General features: G+C 39.0%; 1 protein-coding gene across 1 annotated transcript in view; it reads right to left on the bottom strand.

The window, feature by feature from the left end:
• Positions 1-22920, bottom strand: part of L3MBTL4 (L3MBTL histone methyl-lysine binding protein 4) — a gene marked incomplete at its 3' end in the record, with an annotated part of 408304 nt that overhangs the window by 279824 nt on the left and 105560 nt on the right. The window contains 5 exon segments of the mRNA XM_082640598.1: positions 7724-7800; positions 8889-9043; positions 10745-10836; positions 12564-12699; positions 13751-13855. Coding sequence (XP_082496724.1) covers positions 7724-7800; positions 8889-9043; positions 10745-10836; positions 12564-12699; positions 13751-13855 — 565 coding nt within the window.

The following is a 22920-nucleotide window of genomic DNA, read 5'->3' as shown; positions in this document are numbered from 1 at the left end:
TAACTAATTCATCTCATGAACATCAACAGATGCTAAAAACTAGTGGGTGACAGTTTGATGAGGAACAGAGTACTTCCATAATCTCAAGTCACTCTCCAGCAAATACATATTAACTACAAAAGGAAAAAGAGTAATTTTACAGTGGAGAAGCTTGCCACACACCACTGTAATCAAGTGACCAAGGTCAATGTCGACAGCAAAGGGGCCATGAAATCGTGCACCTGAGCGGATGCCGTGAGAACTGAGCAATGCTTCTGGGACACTCCTCCCCAGGTGCAGAACCCACATCCACTACATCAGACAAGCCCAAGGTGAGAAGCATGTTACAAAACAACGGGCCTGTACTCCACCAAAGTGTCAAGTTCATAAGAGTCAAGGCAAGACTGAAGAACCACTGCAGATTGAGGGACACTAAAGAGACATGAAAAGTAAGCACAACCTGTGAGCCTGGATTAAATCTGTTTTTCTGTTTGCTTATTTGTTTTTTACATAAAGGACATTATTGGGTGACGGGCAAAGCGTGCAGCTTGGCAACTTAATCTCAAATGTTTTGGCAAAGGAGGAGGTTTTTTTTTGTTATCGTGACTCTTCTGAATCTTAAAAATTATTTCATATTTTAAATAAAGTAAAAACATTTACAAATCACTAATCAGTGTGAGCCTAATGTTCTACGTCACTTCTCACCTCCTCTTCCCCCTCCCCCAACCCCTACCCTGCAGCCCAGCACGTTGCTCATAACACAGATAATTCCTAAATTTGCCAGGAACTTCCTGCCATCTTACTTCCTACATACTGTTCCTTTTACAGAATATTCTCTTCCACCCCATTTCTCACATCCTTCAAAGACTAATGCAAACACTGCTTCCAATGTGAAGACACCCACGTACAAGGTCAGGATTGACCTCTCCCTCTCCTGTGTTCCTGAAAGCTTTCCTTCCATTACCATCAGAAGCCCATGGGCATCAGACTTCAAGCAGGGTGGTGAAGGAGAAAGGGCAAAGGAGTTCTAGAGACCAACTAACAGGGCGTGCTCCCAAACCCCGAGCCTGCCGCGTGAGAGGTCCAGGGCCCGTGACCTGACCTCTCTGTACCTCAGTTCTTCAACTATGAAACTGATCACTGACAAAAGCTTCACAAAGTTGCCATGAAAACAGATAAATGTGTGACACTGAAATGGAGCAGGACCTTGGGCAGGTCCTTGCCCCACCATGTCCTCAGTCTGCCTTTGTCTGTGGAAAAACTCTAGGCAAAGAATAAGCTTAATCAGAGAAGTGAGAAAATGCAGAAGCAGAGGAAAACAGTTAAAGGAGACCAAATAATAATAGCTTAGTCATTAAGCACAGTCAAGGACCTTCAGTTCCTCCTTAAGGGCTATAGATAATATTCTGAGCCATCTCCTGTGAGCTGTTTTGCAGATAATGAAGCCCCACCAGGTGGAGGAGGATGACTACATGATAACCAAATTGAAGCCATGACATAAGCTACTCCACTTCACACAATTCCGAGTGCTGGCCTCAAAGAAATGGGAACAAACCTTGGAACTAAAGATTAACTGTACTTAAAACAACCAAGATGGGCTTCCCTGGTGGTGCAGTGGTTGAGAGTCCGCCTGCCGATGCAGGGGACACGGGTTCGTGCCCCGGTCTGGGAAGATCCCACATGCCGCGGAGCGGCTGGGCCCGTGAGCCATGGCCGTTGAGCCTGCGCGTCCGGAGCCTGTGCTCCGCAACAGGAGAGGCCACAACAGTGAGAGGCCCACATACCGCAAAAAAAAAAAAAAAAACAACCAAGATGATGCTGATCAGACCACCACATTACTGATTTCAAGATGACTGTCAGAACTGACTGTGCTGTTCTGCTCCCTCCCTCTGCCTATACAACCTTGAAACCCCCCTTTAAAAGCCCCTGCCCCTGAACAGCAATCGGGAGTTTGTTCTGGGACAGGAGTCCACCCTCTCCCCCGGTTGCTGGCCTCCGAAATAAAGCAACCTTTCCTTTCCTACCAACACCTGTCTCTTGAGAATTGGCTTTTGAGCAGCAAGCAGCCAGACCTGGGTTCGCTAACAACATCATATTGGGCATTCAAGAAAAATGAGACCCAAGATGAGATTCCACTTCACAGTCACTATGATGCTATAAACAAAACACAGACAGCAAGTGTCATCAAGGATGTGCAGGAACGTAACCCTCACACACTACTGATGGGAATTAAAACAGAGCAGCTCCTGTGGTGAAGAGTCAGTAAGTAACTACTCAGTAAGGCAAACGTAGAATTACTATATGACCCAGCAATTTCACTCCTAAGTATATATACCCAAGAGAACTGAAAACATGTTCAAGCAAAAACTCATACACAAATATTCACAGCAGCAGTATCTGAAATAGTCAAAAAGTGAAAACAACCCAAATGCCCATCAACTGACGAATGAATAAACAAATTGTGGTTTATCTACACAATGAATATTACTTGAAACTAAAAAGAAACAATGTACTCATACATGCTGCAACATGGATGAACTCTAAAATCTTTATGCTAAGTGAAAGAAGCCAGACACAAAAGGCCACATATCACATGATTCTATTTACATGAAATATTCAGAAGAGGCAAGACAAAGAGTAGATTAATGGTCTCCAAATGCTGCAGGGAATGGAGGGTGGGGATAACAGCTAAGTGGCTCAGGGTTTCTTTCTGGGGTGACGGAAACTTTCTAAAATTGATTGTGGTGACGGTTACACAACTCTGTAAATATGTTAAAAAAAAACACTGAAACTTACACTTTAAATGGATGAACTGTATAGTATGTGAATTAGATCTCAATAAAGTTTTTACAAAAATATAAATAGATCCCTTCCTTCAGGGCAAGAATCATGTTTTATTCTTACTTGGTTCTCCACCTTCTGTAAACACAGAAGTCACTGTGGAGATGATGTTTGCTGAACTGAATTTGAGTTCAGTTGACAGCAGATTTGGAGAGGATCTCAGTGCAGGACACCATCCCTCAGGGGGACGTGGTCCCGCTATCAGTCAGCAGGGTCCGCAGGGCTCCACGTCCACCTGCCCAGATTGAGCGGGAAGCTCGTTCGTGTGGAGGCTCCTGTCGCTGACTACAGAACAGACTTTCACACATATAAGACCGCTGAAAAAAACCACTGTTTTAACTGGTAAACAAGTCACTCTGAGCAATAAAGTGTACTGGAAACTTCGCATACTTACAGAGCAATCAGAGTTACTTTTAAAATAGCAATACCATTCAAAAGAACTAGAAAAGAAAAAAAGGTAACTTTTAGCTAACAATCTAACAATCTATTAATGTTCTTTAATAGACCAATCTAATTTTTAATTGTACAGAGTTGGCTATATGATGTACTACCTAAAACTATGCTACTAGGAGATTGTATTTCAACAAAAGGATCAGAGTTACCCCTATTTGTAAGGAGGTGACTCTTAACTGGACATGGTGTGCCCATCACCAGATGAAGATGAGGACCTCACTATGAAGCCTGGCAAGCCATCTGGACAGGGACTTTTCCTCCTCAAATGTAACATCTGTATTATCAGGGTTTTCTATGCACCTACCTAACACCTTTTTGTCATTTTGTGACTTTGACTAAAATCCCAGCAGATTGCATCTTCTGAAGGATTAGAGGGCCCTGCCGTATTTTTTAGTCCTTGTAGAAAGATCCTGAGTAGAGTATGGAACATCTTGGATTAAACTTACATCAGCAAAATAACACCTTTACAATTTATAGGTCACATGTTTCAAAAACTAATCTTTTTTTCTCTTTCTCTGAAGAAGTTCTTTTATCGGGAATCCATGAGAATGTGAGTGCACACCAGGGGTAACTATACAGATCAGCACATGCTGTTCCACTTTCAAGAGACTTAATCGCTCTCAGAAGTACAATTACACACACACACACACACACACACACACACACAAAAGCTATGACGAATATAGCAAATACATTTTTTCTGATATGTAATTACAACCATAAAATAAAATTTAATGTAAAATTAAATTTTATGTATTTAAATTAATGTAAAATTAAATTTTATGTAATGCATAAATGATGTGTAAAACACAAATTCACTTTAAGTAAAATAACTACAGTGAACAAATTGTGGAGCCAAATTACTAACAGAAACAAATCATCCAAACAATGTTAATTTCTTATCTTTTCCTATATTTAAACTCTGAATATATATATACAAATATAAAACCTATATGACAGATAATATATATAAAATATAATACATAACATATATGTGTATTTCAAGCAGTTGTAGCTCCAGCCTTGTCATAGGGGAGAGAATATCTGAAGATTATGTGGGTTGGTAGGTTTTCCTTTTAAAATCTCATGTTTAATTCCCATTTGTGAACTATCTGAGTGCACAGCATTCTAATTATCCTGTCTCAGGGCTCCTTCTACTCCATGGCCTCAAACCTTTCCTCTCTTGTGCATCTATCCAGGGACTAACATCTCTGGTGCACTCGTGCTTTCCCACAAACCTAGAGGTCAGCATGATCACAACTCATCACGAGCTTTAAGCAATTTTGTTTATTGCTCAGCTTTAATTGCCTTCACCCAATTTTTACTCACAGTTCCTTTGCATATATTTTCATTACACTCCACTCTCTTGATCATACCTTGATTAAGTGGCTAATCTGCTTGAATTTTCATTTTACATTTACTTCCCAAACCAAATGGGAAGCTTCCTGGCATTCAATGAAGGCCACTGTGCAGGGTCAACACCCTGCAGCACCATAAGAGGGGACCCCTTTCTAACATGGTTGAGTCCCCACTAAAGACGAGTAATCATATGGTGGATTAAGGTTTTAAATAACCAAACTTCTTGACTTATTGTTCATCCTGTTTTTCCTTAGCACTCAGAGCAGCTTTAGATACTCTAATGGGAATAAAAACATTTTAAAAGAGTGGATGACTTTGGGACTTCCCTGGTAGCGCAGTGGATAAGACTCCATGCTCCCAGTGCAGCCGGCCTGGGTTTGACCCTTGGTCAGGGAACTAGATCCTACATGTATGCTGCAACTAAGAGTTCGCATGCCACAACTAAGGAGCCCCAGAACCGCAACTAAGGAGCCTGCCTGCCACAACTAAGACCTGGTGCAACCAAATAAATAAATAAATTTTTTAAAGTAATGTATTAAAAAAAAAAGAGTAGATGGCTTTATGAGCACAGACACAAAATTCCTCAATGAAATATGAGCTAATCAAGTAGTGCAGCAACGTGTAAGAAAAAATATATTTATACACACACACACACACACACACACACACGAGATTTATCCCAAGAAGACAAGATTGTTTCAACATATAGAAAGCAATAAATATAATAAAACCATATTAATAAAGGACGACCCTTTCATGATAAAACAACTAGGAATAGAAGGGACCTTCCTCAATCTGATAAAGGGCATCCACAAAAAGCTCACAGCAAACATCAAGTTTAATGTGCAAAGACGAAGTGTTCCCCTAGGATCAGGAACAAGAAAAGGATGTCTGATCCTGCCACTATTGTTCAACATGCACTGGGAGGTCCAGACAGAGGATTCAGGAAAGAAAGAAAACGTATTCAGATCGGAAAGGAAGAAGTGAAAGTATCTTTACTTATAGATGACATAATTTCACATATAGAAAATCCTAAGGAACACACACACACACAACTATTAGAGCAAATAAATGAATTCAGAGTATAAGGTCATTGCACAAAAATCAATTGTATTTCTACAAAGTAGCAATGAACAATCCAAAGATGAAATTAAGAAAACAATTCCATTTACAGCATTTAAAAGAACAGACCAAAGACATGACAAGAAAACAACAGACCAATACCCCTTATGAATACAGATACAAAAGTTCTTAACAGAACCATAGCAAACTGAACTCAACAGCACATTAGAAGGATTATACACCATGAAACAAAGGGGAAGAAAGTCCCACACAATCTTCTCAATAGATGCAGAAAAAGCACTGGACAGAATTCAACACCCTTCTATGATAAAAACGCTCAGAAAACTAGGAGTAAAAGGGAGCTTCCTTAACATGATACAGGGCATTTATGAAAAACCCACAGCTAATATCATACTTGATAGTGAGAGGCTGAAATCTTTTCACCCTAAGATTAGGAAAAAGACAAGAATGCCTACTTTTACCGCTACATTCAACACTGTACTGGAAGTCCTAGCTACCATAATTAGGCAAGACACAAAATTAAAGGCATTCAAATTAGAAATATGAATTTTTTGGAACTTTACTATTTTGATAGGCTACACAATTCTATATGAAAAAATCCCATAGAATCCACACAAAAAACCTACTAGAGCTAATAAACAAATTCAGCAAAATTGCAGACTATGAAATCATTTGTGTTTCTTTATGCCAGAAATAAAAAATTCCAAAAATAAATAAATAAAACAATTCCATTTACAACAGCATCCAAAAGAATAAAATACCAATAAACTTAACCAAGGAGGTAAAAGACCTGTACACCCAAAATTAAAAAATACTGCTGACAGAAATGAAAGGAGGTCTAAGTAAGTGAAAAGACATCCCATGTTCATGGATTAGAAAACTTAATACTGTTAAGATGGCAACACTCCCTAAAGCAATCTACATTCAACATAACCCTTACCAAAATCCCAATAGTCGTTTCTCCAGAAATTGAAAAGCCAATCCTCAAATTCATAAAGAACTGCAAGGGGCCACAAATAGCCAAAGCAATCTTGAAAAAGAAGAACAAAGTTGGAGGGTTCACACTTCCAGAGTTCAAAACTGACTAAAAAGCTGCAGTGGTCAAAACAGCACGGTACATATTAGCTAATGCAACAGGACAAGAAAAGGAAATAAAAGATATACTGACTGGGAAGAAAGAAATATAACTTTGTTCACAGAGGTGTAGAATATCCATAAGCATCAACAAAAAAACTCCAAGAACCAATAAGTGATTATAACAAGGTTGCAGGATACAAGGTTAACATATAAAATTCAACTGCTTTCCTATATACCAGCAATGAACTAGTGAAATTTGAAATTAAAAACACAATACCATATACATTAGCACTCAAAATAATAGAATAGTTATAAAATCTAGCAAAATATATGTAAGATCTATATGAGAAAAACCACAAAATGCCACTGAAATAAATCAAAGAACTAAATAAATGGAGAGATATTCCATTTCTGTAATGAGAAAACAGATAAATAACAAGAAAGTCCCTATGTCAGTGTTTAGCTGAGCCACTAAGTTGGCTTGGTGAAGGGGTCTGGCAAGTCTAGGCCCTCATTATTAATTCTCACTTCTTAGGTTTCTGCATTTCTTACATTTAACTCCAAAGTTAAGTATATTTAATAACCTAATGGTCAATTAATGAATTAACATTGGTAATAAGTTAAACTACATAGGTGGAAATAGCTAGTTTTAAAAGTCAGTTCACAGGGATTGCACTCATTTCGTTGGATAAAAAAATAGCAATTTTTTAAAATGGCTGCCTAATATGTCTTTATAAACACAGTCCATTTGCATTATGGGGAAGGATGTGCAGATTTCAGACATCTGCGTCCCTTGATGGTCCACAGAATCTTGCACGATATTTTTATCATACACTTTGTATTGAAATGTGGTTTCCATAAACAAAAATAAGAATGGGCATTGCCACTCACACAGAGATGACTTCAAAGAGAACCCAGCCAGTCCACTCACCTTGGGGTGTTATCAGAGTTCTTCCATGCTCCTGACACCAACCAACTGGCTGAACATAAGGACTATTGACATCACACCTGCAAAAACAGGATTCTATTTTAGATCCCATATTAACACCAGAGAAAGAATCCAAGAGTAATGATCATTCTAGATATTAAGAGAAGACATGGAAAATACTACGGCATAGCTAAAATATTTTATAGCCTAAGAGAAACGGAAGTAATTTTAGTTCTATATTTTGTAACCTGAGTGGCCAAACTTCTCTTTTACATAACCTTCTTGAAATTTAAAAGTATTTCTTTAAAAAGTGTTTGACTAGGACCTGAACTGCCAGTGATCTCCCCAGAGAGTGAACATTTTAATAAACCCCCTTCTATCACTTCTTGCTAGCAGCAAGGGAAAATATTAATAGGCCAGTCCAAATTTTAATAAGACGGACCAGACTCCATATGCCCACAATTTCCTCCCTCTCCTTTTCAGGAACCCAGACTATACTACCTAAGATACATACAGCAATTAACCCATGCTCTTCTTTAGTTCAAAGAAGAAAACAGCCCCCCTCCTCCCACCATGCACATGAAGAATCACAGCCTCAGGCGGGGACTTGTCAATTATTCAGGATATGCTCTTAAGAAATGCCATAAAAATTATTTTTGCCGTGCCGTCTTCCATATTTCAGGTTTTCACCTAGGAAATCCTTTTAACTCATGCAATGTTAGTTTAATGGCATCGTGAGCATACGTTTTCTCTGCTCTTCACAGGCTTTCAAATAATTCACTCCATTCTCCCTGAATCTTCTCTTTTAAAAATATGACAGTCTGAGTTCAACATTTTTCAGGAAAAAAATAATACTGCAAGTTCTTAACTTCCTCTTTACAGAAATGCTTCCCTTACAAACTAGACACAATATAGTGGAGTGCCCTGAACTGGTCACATTATTTCAGATGAGGCCTCATTAGGCAACCTCTCAGAGACGGAAAAAAAACTTTCTCGGGTTCTTTAATTCAACAGTTCATGAGGAAGAGAAGGTAGTGACAAGCCAGCCACTAGATTCCTCACGTTCATTACTATAAGAACAGCAAGAACAGTGACAGTCATGGAATGAATATAAATTCTTAACGGCAAACACGAACACACAAAAATACAACGCACATTGGTGTCTCACCAGTAATCGTAACTATCATCCCAATTGTCAAAATGCACTAGCAAGCGATCTCCAACAATATCTGCTATGTTTGCCACACACACCAAGGAAGGGTTCTTCCTGTCGACAGCCTCCAGCTTCATTCCAACCTGAAATTCCTTAGGCACTGGCCCGTTCTTCTTTTTTTTTTTTTTTTTGCGGTACGCGGGCCTCTCACTGTTGTGGCCTCTCCCGTCGCGGAGCACAGGCTCCGGACGCGCAGGCTCAGCAGCCATGGCTCACGGGCCCAGCCACTCCGCAGCATGTGGGATCTTCCCGGACTGGGGCACGAACCCATGTCCCCTGCATCGGCAGGCGGACTCTCAACCACTGCGCCACCAGGGAAGCCCCTGGCCCGTTCTAACACGGGGAAGAGGCACAAAGAGAAACAGGACACCAAACAGGACTGAGCCACTGTCAAAACTTCTGTCATGTTTAGCATCAGAAAAGTCCACAGGGTATCAACACTTACACTGCAGAATGAAGCCAGCCAGTAAAAATATTCCAACAGACTGCTACCAAGTGTACATTCATAAAAAAGGAATCCCAGGAAATGAGCTTTTACTCTGTGCTTTTTTCTTCTGTTGTGCAGGTAGGTTTATTTCCCCTTTCATCATCATTTTCCCTCTTCAGTTCATAGAATAATCTGTATTAATTTTAAAATATACTGTTTACTGAATACAGTAATATCAAATAATTTTCTCTGGTCCCTGTAGGCTTTAGATGGGTGCTATATTTCCAAATACCACTATTTGGAAAAGTTTTAAAGATATCTCTTTAGCACTAAAATTACCACTTATATTTTGATCAAGTGTTGAAATTAGTGGCTTTCTCAACATTTAAGGAACACATGTGCTTATCTATAAATAAATCATAGTTGAAAAAAAAATGCTTTTTTTAGTACCTGCACATATTTTTTAGTATTAAAAATACTAAGGGCTATGATTTATAATAACATGACAATGATAAAGCCCCACTTTTCCTGTAGCTATAATTAGCCAGGCCTGGGATTTAGAAAATATACACACAATATCCAGGGACTAGAAGAGGGTTTTTTTCCCCTACTTCTTTACTATCTATACTGGACCCTGATTTTTGGTTTCCTTTAGCACATTACTTTTCTTAAAGCATTTTCACATTTCTCTAACTCTCTTCCTTGATACGAGTCTATGAAACATGTTGGACAGTTGTGGAACACTGATTCAAGAGCAGGACACTGAAGCCTGGGGAAGGGGGCGGGGGGTGGGGACTGTCCTCAGGGGACACAGCCAGCAGGTGGTGGGGCCTCCCTGGCTCCAGGCTTCCCGCCCCTCCGTGGTGTGTGGCCTCACCTGGGCCCAGAGGAGGCGGGGCTGCGACTTTTTCTCCTTCTCTCCTGAACACCTGTTAGGCTGCTGGGACACAGAGGGTGAGTGTGTTCCACCCAAATCCTCACACACCCTTCGAATCTATATGAACCGTCACCCTCTTTTTCATTACACATAAATACAACTGGACCAGGTACAGTCAAAGTCCACCTGGCATATCATCAGGTCTCAAAGCATCAAACCAAATTTAAACGACTAACTCACTAGAAGCAAAAAGAAACACCTTCTAAAAGGCATTTTAAATTTTAGCCAGCTTTACATGTAAAGTTTTCTACTCTCTCCATCTAATTATTTAATTGTATGTTTAAAAGAAAAACAAATATGCCCATAGGAAACTGACAAATCTAGTGAGAAAAGTCATAGGAAGCTAAGGATTCTTAAAAGATTAAAATACAACATAATACATAGTGAATTTTAAGAAATTTAAGTTGAAGTAAAAATCTGATTTATACTATGGAAGAAAATACTTACAGAATTTCTGTTTCTGAATAATTTCTTGGGAGCATTTTGCAATTTGCAGGCCTTCAAGTAATCCATCCAAACAAATTTATCTTTTCTATAACCTAAAAAAACGTACGGACTATTCAAAATACCCACAAGATGTAACCATGTGCATAATAAATGTATCAATACTATTCTTATTCAGTTTTCTGCCATAAATTCAACGTCCTTTAGCAGACACAAAAGATTTATATTAAAATCTCGAAACTGTTTCAGTGCTGTTTTAATGTATGGAATTCCAAACTGTTGAGTTTGATTTCCCACCATGCATGTCATTCCCTACAAAACTCATTCAAATATGGAATCAGTACGCTGGTGGCCTGACAGGAGTCTCGTCTCCTGCGTCCCTCAGGCCTCCTGAAGCAGCCACGTCCCCGAGGCCAGCGTGGGCCTGATGTTAAGCAGCCCCAGGGGAGCCAGACACTGCAGGGGCGACAGGACCGCCCCCCAGGCCACATGGCAGCTCCAGCTTTCTGCCCTTGTCTTTACAGGCTTCCCAATAAAATGCCTGACCCTCCCGTCCATGTGCCCTAAAGCAGCTCCTGTGGGAGCTGGCCCAGGCTCAGGTAATACTCAGATTGAGTGTCACACTCAGAATAGACGTCAAACTCCTTGCCCGGCCTTCAAGGCCACGGCGACACCTCTCACTTATCTCCTCCCTCCTGGCCCTTGCCCCTCCGCTCCAGCGCTCCTGTGATTCCTGGTCTGTGCCACACCTGCTGCTGGGCTCTGATACGTGCTCCTCCGCAGGGACCTGGCTGTCTCTGTTGTGCATCCGTCCAGGCATCTGTCAGACGTCACACCCCAGGACTGTCTTCACCTCGCTTATTGCAAGGGCAGCCCTGGGACCCCACTCAGCGCTCCACGCCTGTCGCTGCTAGACACGCACCTTTCTCTCTGTTTCTTCTCCTCCTCCCCTCTGGAATGAAAGCCCCACGGAGACAGAGACAGTTTCCTTTATTCACTGCTCTGTCCCCAGGGCCTGCACACAGGAAGGGCTCCACGAACACCTACCACCCACGGGGTGAATGAGCCTGGGGCCTGTTCCAACCTCCCTGAAACCCAGCAATCTCAGGGGACCCTGCTGCCAGCCTCAGGGGTGGATCCCAGAGGACACCCTGAGCTGCTTCCTAAGAATAAAATGACTATACAGTGACTCGAGAAGTTGCCACGGTCAGCCAGGAGTCTAACACCCAAGCAGAAGACCTTATATACAAATTTGCTGGTTGAGGAAACAGGCCCACTGGCATCCCAACCTATGAATCCTCACCTCACTAGCAGACAGCAGGTAAGAAAGGTTTCAGTCATGTCTGCCAACCCAGTTCCTCTCCCACATAACAAAAGACAAAGATGAGATTTTTAATTCCCATGGAAAGAAAACAGTGAATTTTTCACTTTCATAGTTCCCTGTGCTCTATGATTTCTGCTTGAAACAAATGATATACAGTGAATCAAGTTTCCTCACTGTACAGCATCACTGATTAAGTGAAATATTTTATTTCAACTGTAATTTAAACATTAGTTTCTTCATTCCTTATAAAGTTTAATAAACTTTATGCAAGATAAAATGCTCTCATGAGATTTTACTTCTGCCCTATGTACCTCAGAATATCTGACCTAAACAGTCTTTGATGCTTTTCTTTAAAGACATTTATTTATTTCTAACAGTGATATCCTTGTAGTCTTACTGCTTTTTGTGGGTCAAACTTTCATTTTGAAAAACAATTCACACCAGGCTCTCTTGTTAGTATTTCATTAAAAAGATGACTGTCTTTTCCTCCTGACTTACCCTTAGGGATGTGTAATTCATGTTTGGTCTTTTCACACCATCCTACTGGATCAATGTCAGGGGAACCAGCATTAGTCCAAAAATCATAGCAGCTTAAATAACCATCAAAATGAAGTCTGAGACGGTAACCACACACCTGCAAAACAGAATGTTTACAATCGTTCATTAAGCATGCATTTGAAGTGTACACAAAATTAACAAAATATTCATTTATTCTGTCAACACCATCAATATATATGAAACAATCCTTACATCCAAATGTCTTATACTAAAGAACAAATTCATAGATGAATCTGGATAAGACAAATGCTGACAAACTAGACACTATCTTTCAAGTATCAAAAATTTTTCTGCAAAAAAACTATCCTTTTATTCAGTCTAGGAATCTGCGGTCAATTTACATAACCATTAATCGACAAGTTTGTTTATTTGTTCATTCAATACCTAGCAAATATTCCTTTCAGAAACCCCATCTCCTGCTGTCTGGCTTGGATTCATATCCCAAAACAGTGTAACCTAAAGTACACAGCAAAAACCAAAATGGGTATGACCTTATTTAACTTAACATATGGATCCAGCATACTCAATAAAGAAAATAATAAAACAGTCTGAGAAACACATCTCCTAGACATGCTATACAAGTTCAATAACTATAATCATTCAGTAAATTAAGTGAATAGTGTTTTCTATGTTTGATGTTATTCGAAATACTGAGGTCTTTTATCAATTTAATAACATAAAATGTTTACTAAATATTATATAAGCCATTTACTTTATCAATGGCTCCTCACCCTATATAATTTTCATAAAATTCATGTATTTATATAAATATATAATTCGTAAGCATGGATTTTTTCATATACATTTCTCATTAGTTCAGATAAAACTTGAATAATTGTCTCTTTTAACAGACAAAAGCAACATTGTGGGATTCACTGATTTTATCAACCTCAGGTGAAAACTATTTACCAATTAAATCAAAAATAACCACTAGTAATGAGAAACTTATTAGAAAATTAATCTTCAGAGAGGAAAAAAATTTCATTAAAGAACGTACTTCACCCATCACTGAATAAAATAAATCCATAATGTACTTGGACTTGTTTATAACACAAAGTACTCGTCATTCTCTAGAAAATTCTCTCCTGTCACTGTAATTAGCCCAAGACAATAGCACTATTTCTTACCTCAGCTACAGAAAGCACACAAAACACAGATGGATGACGGGGGTCAATGCCTTCTAATCTCATCCCAACCTGAAAACCATTTTCACGCTCTGGAAAGGACTGGTCCTAGGAAATTTCATGATATAAGATTAATCACTGAAATATCTTCACTGTTTGATATTAAAACACTTGGTGTCTCTATGCACACAATCATACAAGTTTGGAAGCTCAATAATATAACCAAAGATAGAAGCCTGCTCTTGGAGATTTTGCCCTCAAAGATGGCTTGATCGGTTGTACATTCCTTGACATAGTTCATCTGCCAAACTCTATGTCCTGTGAACTCCCCATCTACTCCTTTGGCCCATTTTTCCTTAATGATCTGAAGGAGCTCTTCCTGTACTCTGGACACAATCCTTTGTTGATTATGATGGTTACTTAGTCCCAATCTGTAACTTACTTGGCTTTTCACTTTGTTTATGATGACTGTGGAGAATTTTATTTTAAGGTAATAAAATATATCGGCTATTTCCTGTACAGTTGGCACATCTAGCCTATGAAATCCCTTGCAACACTGAAGTTACATAGATATTCTCCTACTGTTATTTTATTTTTTAACATCTTTATTGGAGTATAATTGCTTTACAATGGTTAGTTTCTGCTTTATGACGAAGTGAATCAGTTATACATATACATGTGTCCCCATATCTCTTCCCTCTTGCGTCTCCCTCCCTCCCACACTCCCTATCCCACCCCTCTAGGTGGTCACAAAACACCGAGTTGATCTCTCTGCGCTATGTGGCTGTTTCCCACTAGCTATCTATTTTATGTTTGGTACTATATATATGTCCATGCCTCACTTTGTCCCAGCTTACCCTTCTGCCTCCCCGTATCCTCAAGTCCTTTCTCTAGTAGGTCTGTGTCTTTATTCCCATCTTGCCCCTAGGTTCTTCTGACCATTTTTTTTTCTTTTTTAGATTCCATATATATGTGTTAGCATATGGAATTTTCCTCTTTCTGACTTACTTCACTCTGTATGACAGACTCTAGGTCCATCCACCTCACTGCAAATAACTCAGTTTTGTTCCTTTATATGGCTGAGTAATATTCCACTGTATATATGTGCCACATCTTCTTTATCCATTCATCTGTTGATGAACACTTAGGTTGCTTCCATATCCTGGCTATTGTAAATAGAGCTGCAATGAACATTGTGGTACATGACTCTTTTTGAATTATGGTTTTCTCAGGGTATATGCCCAGTAGTGAGATTGCTGGGTCATATGGTAGTTCTATTTTTAGTTTTTAACAAACTTCCATACTGTTCTCCATAGTGGCTGTATCAATTTACATTCTCACCAACAGTGCAAGAGTGTTCCCTTTTTTCCACACCGTCTCCAGCATTTGTTTGTAGATTTTTTGATGATGGCCATTCTGACCTGTGTGAGATGATATCTCATTGTAGTTTTGATTTGCATTTCTCTAATGATTAATGATGTTGAGCATCCTTTCATGTGTTTGTTGGCAATCTGTATATCTTCTTTGGAGAAATGTCTATTTAGGTCTTCTGCCCATTTTTGGATTGGGTTGTTTGTTTTTTTGATATTGAGCTGCATGATCTGCTTGTATATTTTGGAGATTAATCCATTGTCAGTTGCTTCATTTGCAAATATTTTCTCCCATTCTGAGGGTTGTTTTTTGGTCTTGTTTATGGTTTCCTTTGCTGTGCAAAAGCTTTTAAGTTTCATTAGGTCCCATTTGTTTATTTTTGTTTTTATTTCTATTTCGCTAGGAGGTCGGTCAAAAAGGATCTTGCTGTGACTTATGTCATAGAGTGTTCTGCCTATGTTTTCCTCTAAGAGCTTGATGGAGCCTGGCCTTACATTTAGGTCTTTAACCCATTTTGAGTTTATTTTTGTGTATGGTGTTAGGGAGTGTTCTAATTTCATTCTTTTACATGTAGCTGTCCAGTTTTCCCAGCACCACTTATTGAAGAGGCTGTCTTTTCTCCACTGTATATTCTTGCCTCCTTTATCAAAGATAAGGTGACCATATGTGCATGGGTTTACCTCTGGGCTGTCTATCCTGTTCCATTGATCTATATTTCTGTTTTTGTGCCAGTACCATATTGTCTTGATTACTGTAGCTTTGTAGTATAGTCTGAAGTCAGGGAGCCTGATTCCTCCAGCTCCATTTTTCTTTCTCAAGATTGCTTTGGCTATTCAGGGTCTTTTGTGTTTCCATACAAATTGTGAAATTTTTTGTTCCAGTTCTGTGAAAAATGCCAGTGGTAGTTTGATAGGGATTGCATTGAATCTGTAGATTGCTTTGGGTAGTAAAGTCATTTTCACAATGTTGATTCTTCCAATCCAAGAACATGGTATATCTCTCCATCTACTTGTATCATCCTTAATTTCTTTCATCAGTGTCTTATAATTTTCTGCATACAGGTCTTTTGTCTCCTTAGGTAGGTTTATTCCTAGGTATTTTATTCTTTTTGTTGCAGTGGTAAATGGGAGTGTTTTCTTAATTTCACTTTCAGATTTTTCATCATTAGTGTATAGGAATGCCAGAGATTCCTGTCCATTAATTTTGTATCCTGCTACTTTACCAAATTCATTGATGAGCTCTAGTAGTTTTCTGGTAGCATCTTAGGATTCTCTATGTATAGTATCATGTCATCTGCAAACAGTGACAGCTTTACTTCTTCTTTTCCGATTTGGATTCCTTTTATTTTTCTTCTTTGATTCCTGTGGCTAAAACTTCCAAAACTCTGTTGAATAATAGTGGTGAGAGTGGACATCCTTGTCTTGTTCCTGATCTTAAAGGAAATGCTTTCAGTTTTTCACCATTGAGAACGATGTTGGCTATGGGTTTGTCATATATGGCCTTTATTATGTTGAGGTAAGTTCCCTCTATGCCTACTTTCTGGAGGGTTTCTATCATAAATTGGTGTTGAATTTTGTCAAAAGGTTTTTCTGCATCTATTGAGATGATCATATGGCTTTTCTCCTTCAATTTGTTAATATGGTTTTATCACATCGATTGACTTGCATACATTGAAGAATCCTTGCATTCTTTGGATTAATGCCACTTGATCATGGTGTATGATCCTTTTAATGTGCTGCTGGATTCTGTTTGCTAGTATTTTTCTGAGGTTTTTTGCATCTTTGTTCATCAGTGATATTGGCCTGTAGTTTTCTTTCTTTGTGACATCCTTGTCTGGTTTTGGTATCAGGGTGATGGTGGCCTCACAGAATGAGTTTGGGAGTGTTCCTCCCTCTGCTATATTTTGGAAGAGTTTGAGAAGGATGGGTGTTAGCTCTTCTCTAAATGTTTGATAGAGTTCTTTCGCCTGTGAAGCCATCTGGTCCTGGGCTTTTGTTTGTTGGAAGATTTTTAATCACAGTCTCAATTTCAGTGCTTGTGATTGGTCTGTTCATATTTTCTATTTCTTCCTGGTTCAGTCTCGGAAGGTTGTGCTTTTCTAAGAATTTGTCCATTTCTTCTGGGTTGTCCATTTTATTGGCATATAGTTGCTTGTAGTAATCTCTCATGATCTTTTCTTTTTCTGCAGTGTCAGCTCTTACTTCTCCTTTTTCATTTCTAATTCTATTGATTTGAGTCTTTTTTTCTTGATAAGTCTCGCTAATGGTTTATCAATTTTGTTTATCTTCTCAAAGAACCAGCTTTTAGTTTTATTGAGCTTTGCTATCATTTCCTTCATTCTTTTTCATTTATTTCTGATCTGATCTTTATGATTTCTTTCCTTCTGCTAACTTTGGAGGGTTCTTTTTTGTTCTTCTTTTTCTAATTGCTTTAGGTGCAAGGTTAGGTTGCTTATTTGAGATGTTTCTTGTTTCTTTTTTTTTTTTTTTTTTTTTTGCGGTATGCGGGCCTCTCACTGTTGTGGCCTCTCCCATTGCGGAGCACAGGCTCCGGACGTGCAGGCTCAGTGGCCATGGCTCACTGGCCTAGCCGCTCCGCGGCATGTGGGATCTTCCCAGACTGGGACACGAACCTGTATCCCCTGCATTGGCTGGCGGATTCTCAACCACTGCGCCACCAGGGAAGCCCTGTTTCTTGTTTCTTAAGGTAGGATTGTATTGCTATAAACTTCCCTCTTAGAACTACTTTTGCTGCATCCCATAGGTTTTGGGTCATTGTGTTCCAAGAACAAAATAGTACAGAGAACATGTATAGCCTTTACCTAGATTTATTTATTGTTAACATTCCACCTCATTTGCTTTATCATTTCTGTTTGTCCCCTCTCTCAAGTGTCTGTGTGTATACAGATCCAGATGTATACATATACGTATATGTGTACATATGATTTTTTAATCATTTGAGGGCTCTTTACCCCTAAATACTAAATTTTTTCACTAAGAGCAGTCTATTTTCCCTAAAAATAGGAACGTTCTCTTACTTAACAACAGCTCATTTATCAACGTCTGTAAATTTGACATTATTCAATACTTTTAACTAATCTTCCACTCATATTACAATTTTTCCAATTTATCCAACAATGCACTTCATAATATTTTCCCTCCAGAATAGAATTCAGTTTAAAGGCAGATATTAAATTTAATTGACATGTCTGTTTAGTCTCCCTTAATCTGGAACATTTTCCATTGCCTTTCTTTATGTTTTATAATACTGACATTTTTAAAGAACACAGTGTTTTCCCTCCTGTATTTTTTAAAATAGAAAGTTCCTCATTTTGGATTTGTCTGATGTTCCCTATGATTAGATTCAGGTTATGCATTGTTTTGCCAGCCTGCCATATGGGTGATGATGTGTTCTTCTAAGGACATCACATCTGGTCCATTGGTGATGTTAATTTTGATCACACAATTACAATATTCTGCAACTCCTTCACTATAGTTACATACAAAACACATACACATACATAAACATTTACACTTATGTATACACATATATGTATATACATATATATATGATAAATCTTAAGTTCAAACAGATCCATCTAATTCTATCCATCCTCAGAGGGCTTATTCTGTCTTTTTTTATCTATATTTGTATTTCTCCTCTAACAAGGTCAACACACTTACTCAGGTACTAAATCCTATAGTGTATGTACTGCAGTTTCAGAACTCTTTTACCCCCACTACTATAATAAACAAACCTACGAAAAGAGTTCAGGATTTGTTTGCAATTTTCCCTTCCTGCTCTGCCATCCAAGAATGGGTTATATAAACACTGTGTTCATAAACTACTTGGATTCATTCTTTTTTCTCTCTTCAGTCCAATTATGGGATCCACTTAAAATATGGCTGAGTTCATTTGTTTCTGTTTTCTTTCACTTCTTAATGATTTATTTCAATTTTAATATGCAGAATATTAACGTACTTCCAAAAGTTAAAGCTCCAAAAAGGTACTCAAAGAAGTATCTCTCCTTCCCATGTCCTACCCACCCCATTCTACCTCTTAAAGGTAACCAATCTCACTCTTTTCTGGTTTATCCTTCCCGGGTTTCTTCTTGCAAAAATAAGCAATTATGTTTATATTTCTTCTTATTTTTCCCTCCCTTCTTACACATAAGACAGCATATTATACAGGCTGTTTTGCATTGGCTTTGTTCACTTCCTAGCGTCCCCTGGAAACCACCCCATCAGGTCACAGCCACTGCCCACATTCTCTTTTAAGCTGCACTGTCCTCCACTGTGTGCATGTAACATAGTTTATTCAACCTTCTTCCACACTTGGGTACATGCTTTTTTTTTATAAGGACATGAAATTGTTTTAAAATCTTTATGAATTGGCTTGTAAAATGTTGTTAGAAACCTTCTTACATTCACAGCTCAAAACCCAAAAATGAAATGGCAAAATTGACGAAAACCAAAAATGAAATGGCAAGAATGAATGATTTCTCAGGAATACTTTATTTCTACAAAAGTAAATGTCATGTGTGTGTTTAACTCTCCCAGCCTTCTTCTCACTTCTGCTCTGTTTTCCAGCAGATTGTATTTAACAAGTTTTGTTTGACTACCTCCTGTTCACTGCTTTGAAATGTCTCAGTTAACTTCCAAAGCACCACATCCATATACATAGATACATACACATGCACACAACATGGGTAAGAAAAGCAAAGGGGAAGGAGAGACCGGGGGAGAGTATAATAATAAGGCTGAAAGGAAATTTAAGAAGCTGCAGAAAATGAGAGAACACTTTTCATGTTCTAACAAAACTGAAAGATGTAAAATTGGGGATGGGGAGTAACTAGTATTATATCACGTATGAATGATAAATGCAAGACACTGGCAATGAATCACAGCCAAGAGGTTGGGATGAGCAATGTCAGTCTTGTCAGCATTTCAAAATGGTTTCTCAGTTGAACATTTGGGAGCTTTTATGTAATGTTGCAAGGAACCAGTATGGCTCAAGCAGCCACAGCAGTCTTTGGAGGGTTTCAAACAAAAACCAAGATAGTCATTTTAACAATCCAAAAGGCAACATTTACTGAGAAACATCATTGCCTGTCTTCCATCTCTTTTCTGTGTGATGGTTTATTCATGGCAGATAAAGATGTTTTTCCTTTCTAAAAATCTTGTATTTTATGAACATAATTGAGAGCTGTGCTTATAAAATTATATTTTATGATGAAGAAAAGGGAACTGGAAGCACACACTTAAAGCAAACAATAAGCCCATTAAATTCAGTCATAAAAAATCACAAGGTTTTTGGACCTGAAAACCACTTTTACAGCTAAATAAACTCAAGCCCAGAGAGGTTAAGAGACTTTCTCAAGGTCACACCAGTTTAGTGGCAGAGCATAAGTAAGGACATAAGTCTTCTGAAAGCCTGCCAACTGTTTGTTCCCCTAAGGGGACAGAGCGGCAAAAAAAACGCAAAACAAAACCTGGCTTGAGGCCACAGAAGGCTTCAAGGACATTTCCAGGGAAGCGCCATGTGCTCCTGGGTACGGAAGTTGTTTTGTTTTGTCATTTTCTGTTCTCCAAACAGTTGCAAAATAATGCTTTCTAGTATAAAATTGATGAATTTTGTCACTACTGTTGGAGAAGGATTATTCAAAGTTCCATACCTCATATCAAAAGTAGATACAAATGATATACTATTATTTAAAAATAAAATGAGTCAGAGCACTAGAAAAAAACAAAGAAAAACAAAACACCATGCCTAGAGAAAAGTAGACAGGCTATTGGCAAAATTCCTTTATGAAATACAATCGTGTTCACCGGTGTGTGCCAGCAGGTCTTTGCTCCACGGGTAGACAAAGTCAAAAGTGCACAGTGGGAACAACTCTTGGGCAGTTGGCAGATATACCTGTTCATCACTGAGAACCCCACTGCAAGAGCAGAGGGATGATCCTGTGATGACAACTTCTGAGCCACTACACAGACTGCAGAAGGTCGGTGGCCACCAGCACCAGCAGAGCATCAGTGAAATACGTGCCCCACAGAAGAGTGCCTACACACTAAGTGGACGACGCCATCTGAATGTCGACAAGCATCTTACGTTATTCACAGGCAGGGGCTGGCAGCCAACAATACTCCCCTGATCATAATTCAATATTGAAAGAAATGGGAGAAGCTGGGCATGGGATGGAATCGCAGCTACGGAGGCACAGGTTTTTAGCGAGCTTGCAAAGGGTAGGGCCAGGGCCACAGGGCAGCGGTTTCTCAGTCCCCATATGATGGCTGTCAGAGGGAAAGAGGTTCCTAGGAATTTTACAAGCAGACGATAAAAACTGAATTTCTTATAACACCAAAGACCACTGCCATGAGTTCAGCATCCTCGTTAAATGGTTTATCTCAGCAACATCTTCAAAGTCTTAAATCATCTCAATGTGTACCTTCAGGGCTGAAATGTCACAATTTTAGACGTGAAAGGTGAGCCATCAGGAAGTCTTATGTAGGCAAACTGTGATATAAACAGCTTGACCACAGAGAATTTAGCTTTTTGTCAGCACTTGACTATTTTCTTTCCTCAATGGGGGAAAAATCAATTATGTTATTGGTAGAGTAAAAAAAAAAAAATTCAAATACTGCAGAAGGGAACGTGAGAAAAACATTTTCCAGAGACAAACACAATCAAAGAGGAAGTTACAAAATGCATTTGCAGCTCTCTCTGAAGCAGAGAGACTCAACCTGCCAGGTTTTGAGCATAGTATGTGTCAACGTAGGATCTGATAAAATGAGTCTGGGTCCATGTTCGATCTGAATATCCAGGACAATCCGCATGTATCTGAAGAAGCACTAACACTTGCTGTCACAGCCAAAAACCTAGGAATGGTTCAATGCAACTTTCTCACTAAACAGAAGAGGAAAGAATGACAAGGATGGTTACAGAGCTGAGCTACCCGTCATCGAGCCATATACAGGGGCCTTCTATGCCACAAGCCCTTGTGCAGCACAGAACTGGGCCACACCCTGTTCTAAGCACTTTACAAACATTAACTCATTAAGTCATCAAGAAAAACCCTATGAAGTAAGCATACATTTTCCAGATGATGAAACTGGGCCACAAGTGGTTATGTAATGTGCCTGAGATCACAGTGTGTGTCTGTTTTTAACGGGCAGTTGGTCACTATGGGAGGTCATTCTGAAAGGTTATAGGCAACACTAAAGACATCATAATTTTTAAGCTTTTATTTTATAGTGAAAACTTGGGATGAGCTTTTTTAGATATTAAAAACTGGAGGTCTGAGTATGTGCTACATGACCAATAGATGATCCCCAGATGCCAAAAGTTTGTAAACAGTGCCATGTTGAATGCCAGACCCCATGTGCGGGAATTTACTCTAGGATCAATCAGGAGAGTAAGGACACGTGGCATCAGGACCCGTGACTATCCATTGGGGAGGAAAATGGAATTATATTCCCACCACAATAGCACATATAAAAATAATTCTAGATGGAGAGAAATTAGACACAATTCAACAGAATTCAGTACAGCTATCAAATAAAAGCAAGTCACAGACCCGGATCTGCTGAGGCAGCATGATGACCATGAGGTACTGATAAATATAAAGCAAGTAACAGATGAGGAACACGCAACCATTTACATGGACATTATTCACATATCTACATAACTACATTATGCATATCTGGAGGCACAAACATCACATTATTTTGAGTGGTTCACCTAGAGCGGGGAACTGACAGAGAGAAAGCATTTTATTTTTATACTCTTCTGTCTTGTTAGAATTT

Source organism: Mesoplodon mirus, assembly GCF_964341445.2.
Source record: "Mesoplodon mirus genome assembly, chromosome: 13".
Lineage (NCBI taxonomy): Eukaryota > Metazoa > Chordata > Mammalia > Artiodactyla > Ziphiidae > Mesoplodon > Mesoplodon mirus.
Note: the sequence above shows the minus strand (reverse complement) of the source record. Positions and strands in the feature narration are given on the sequence as shown.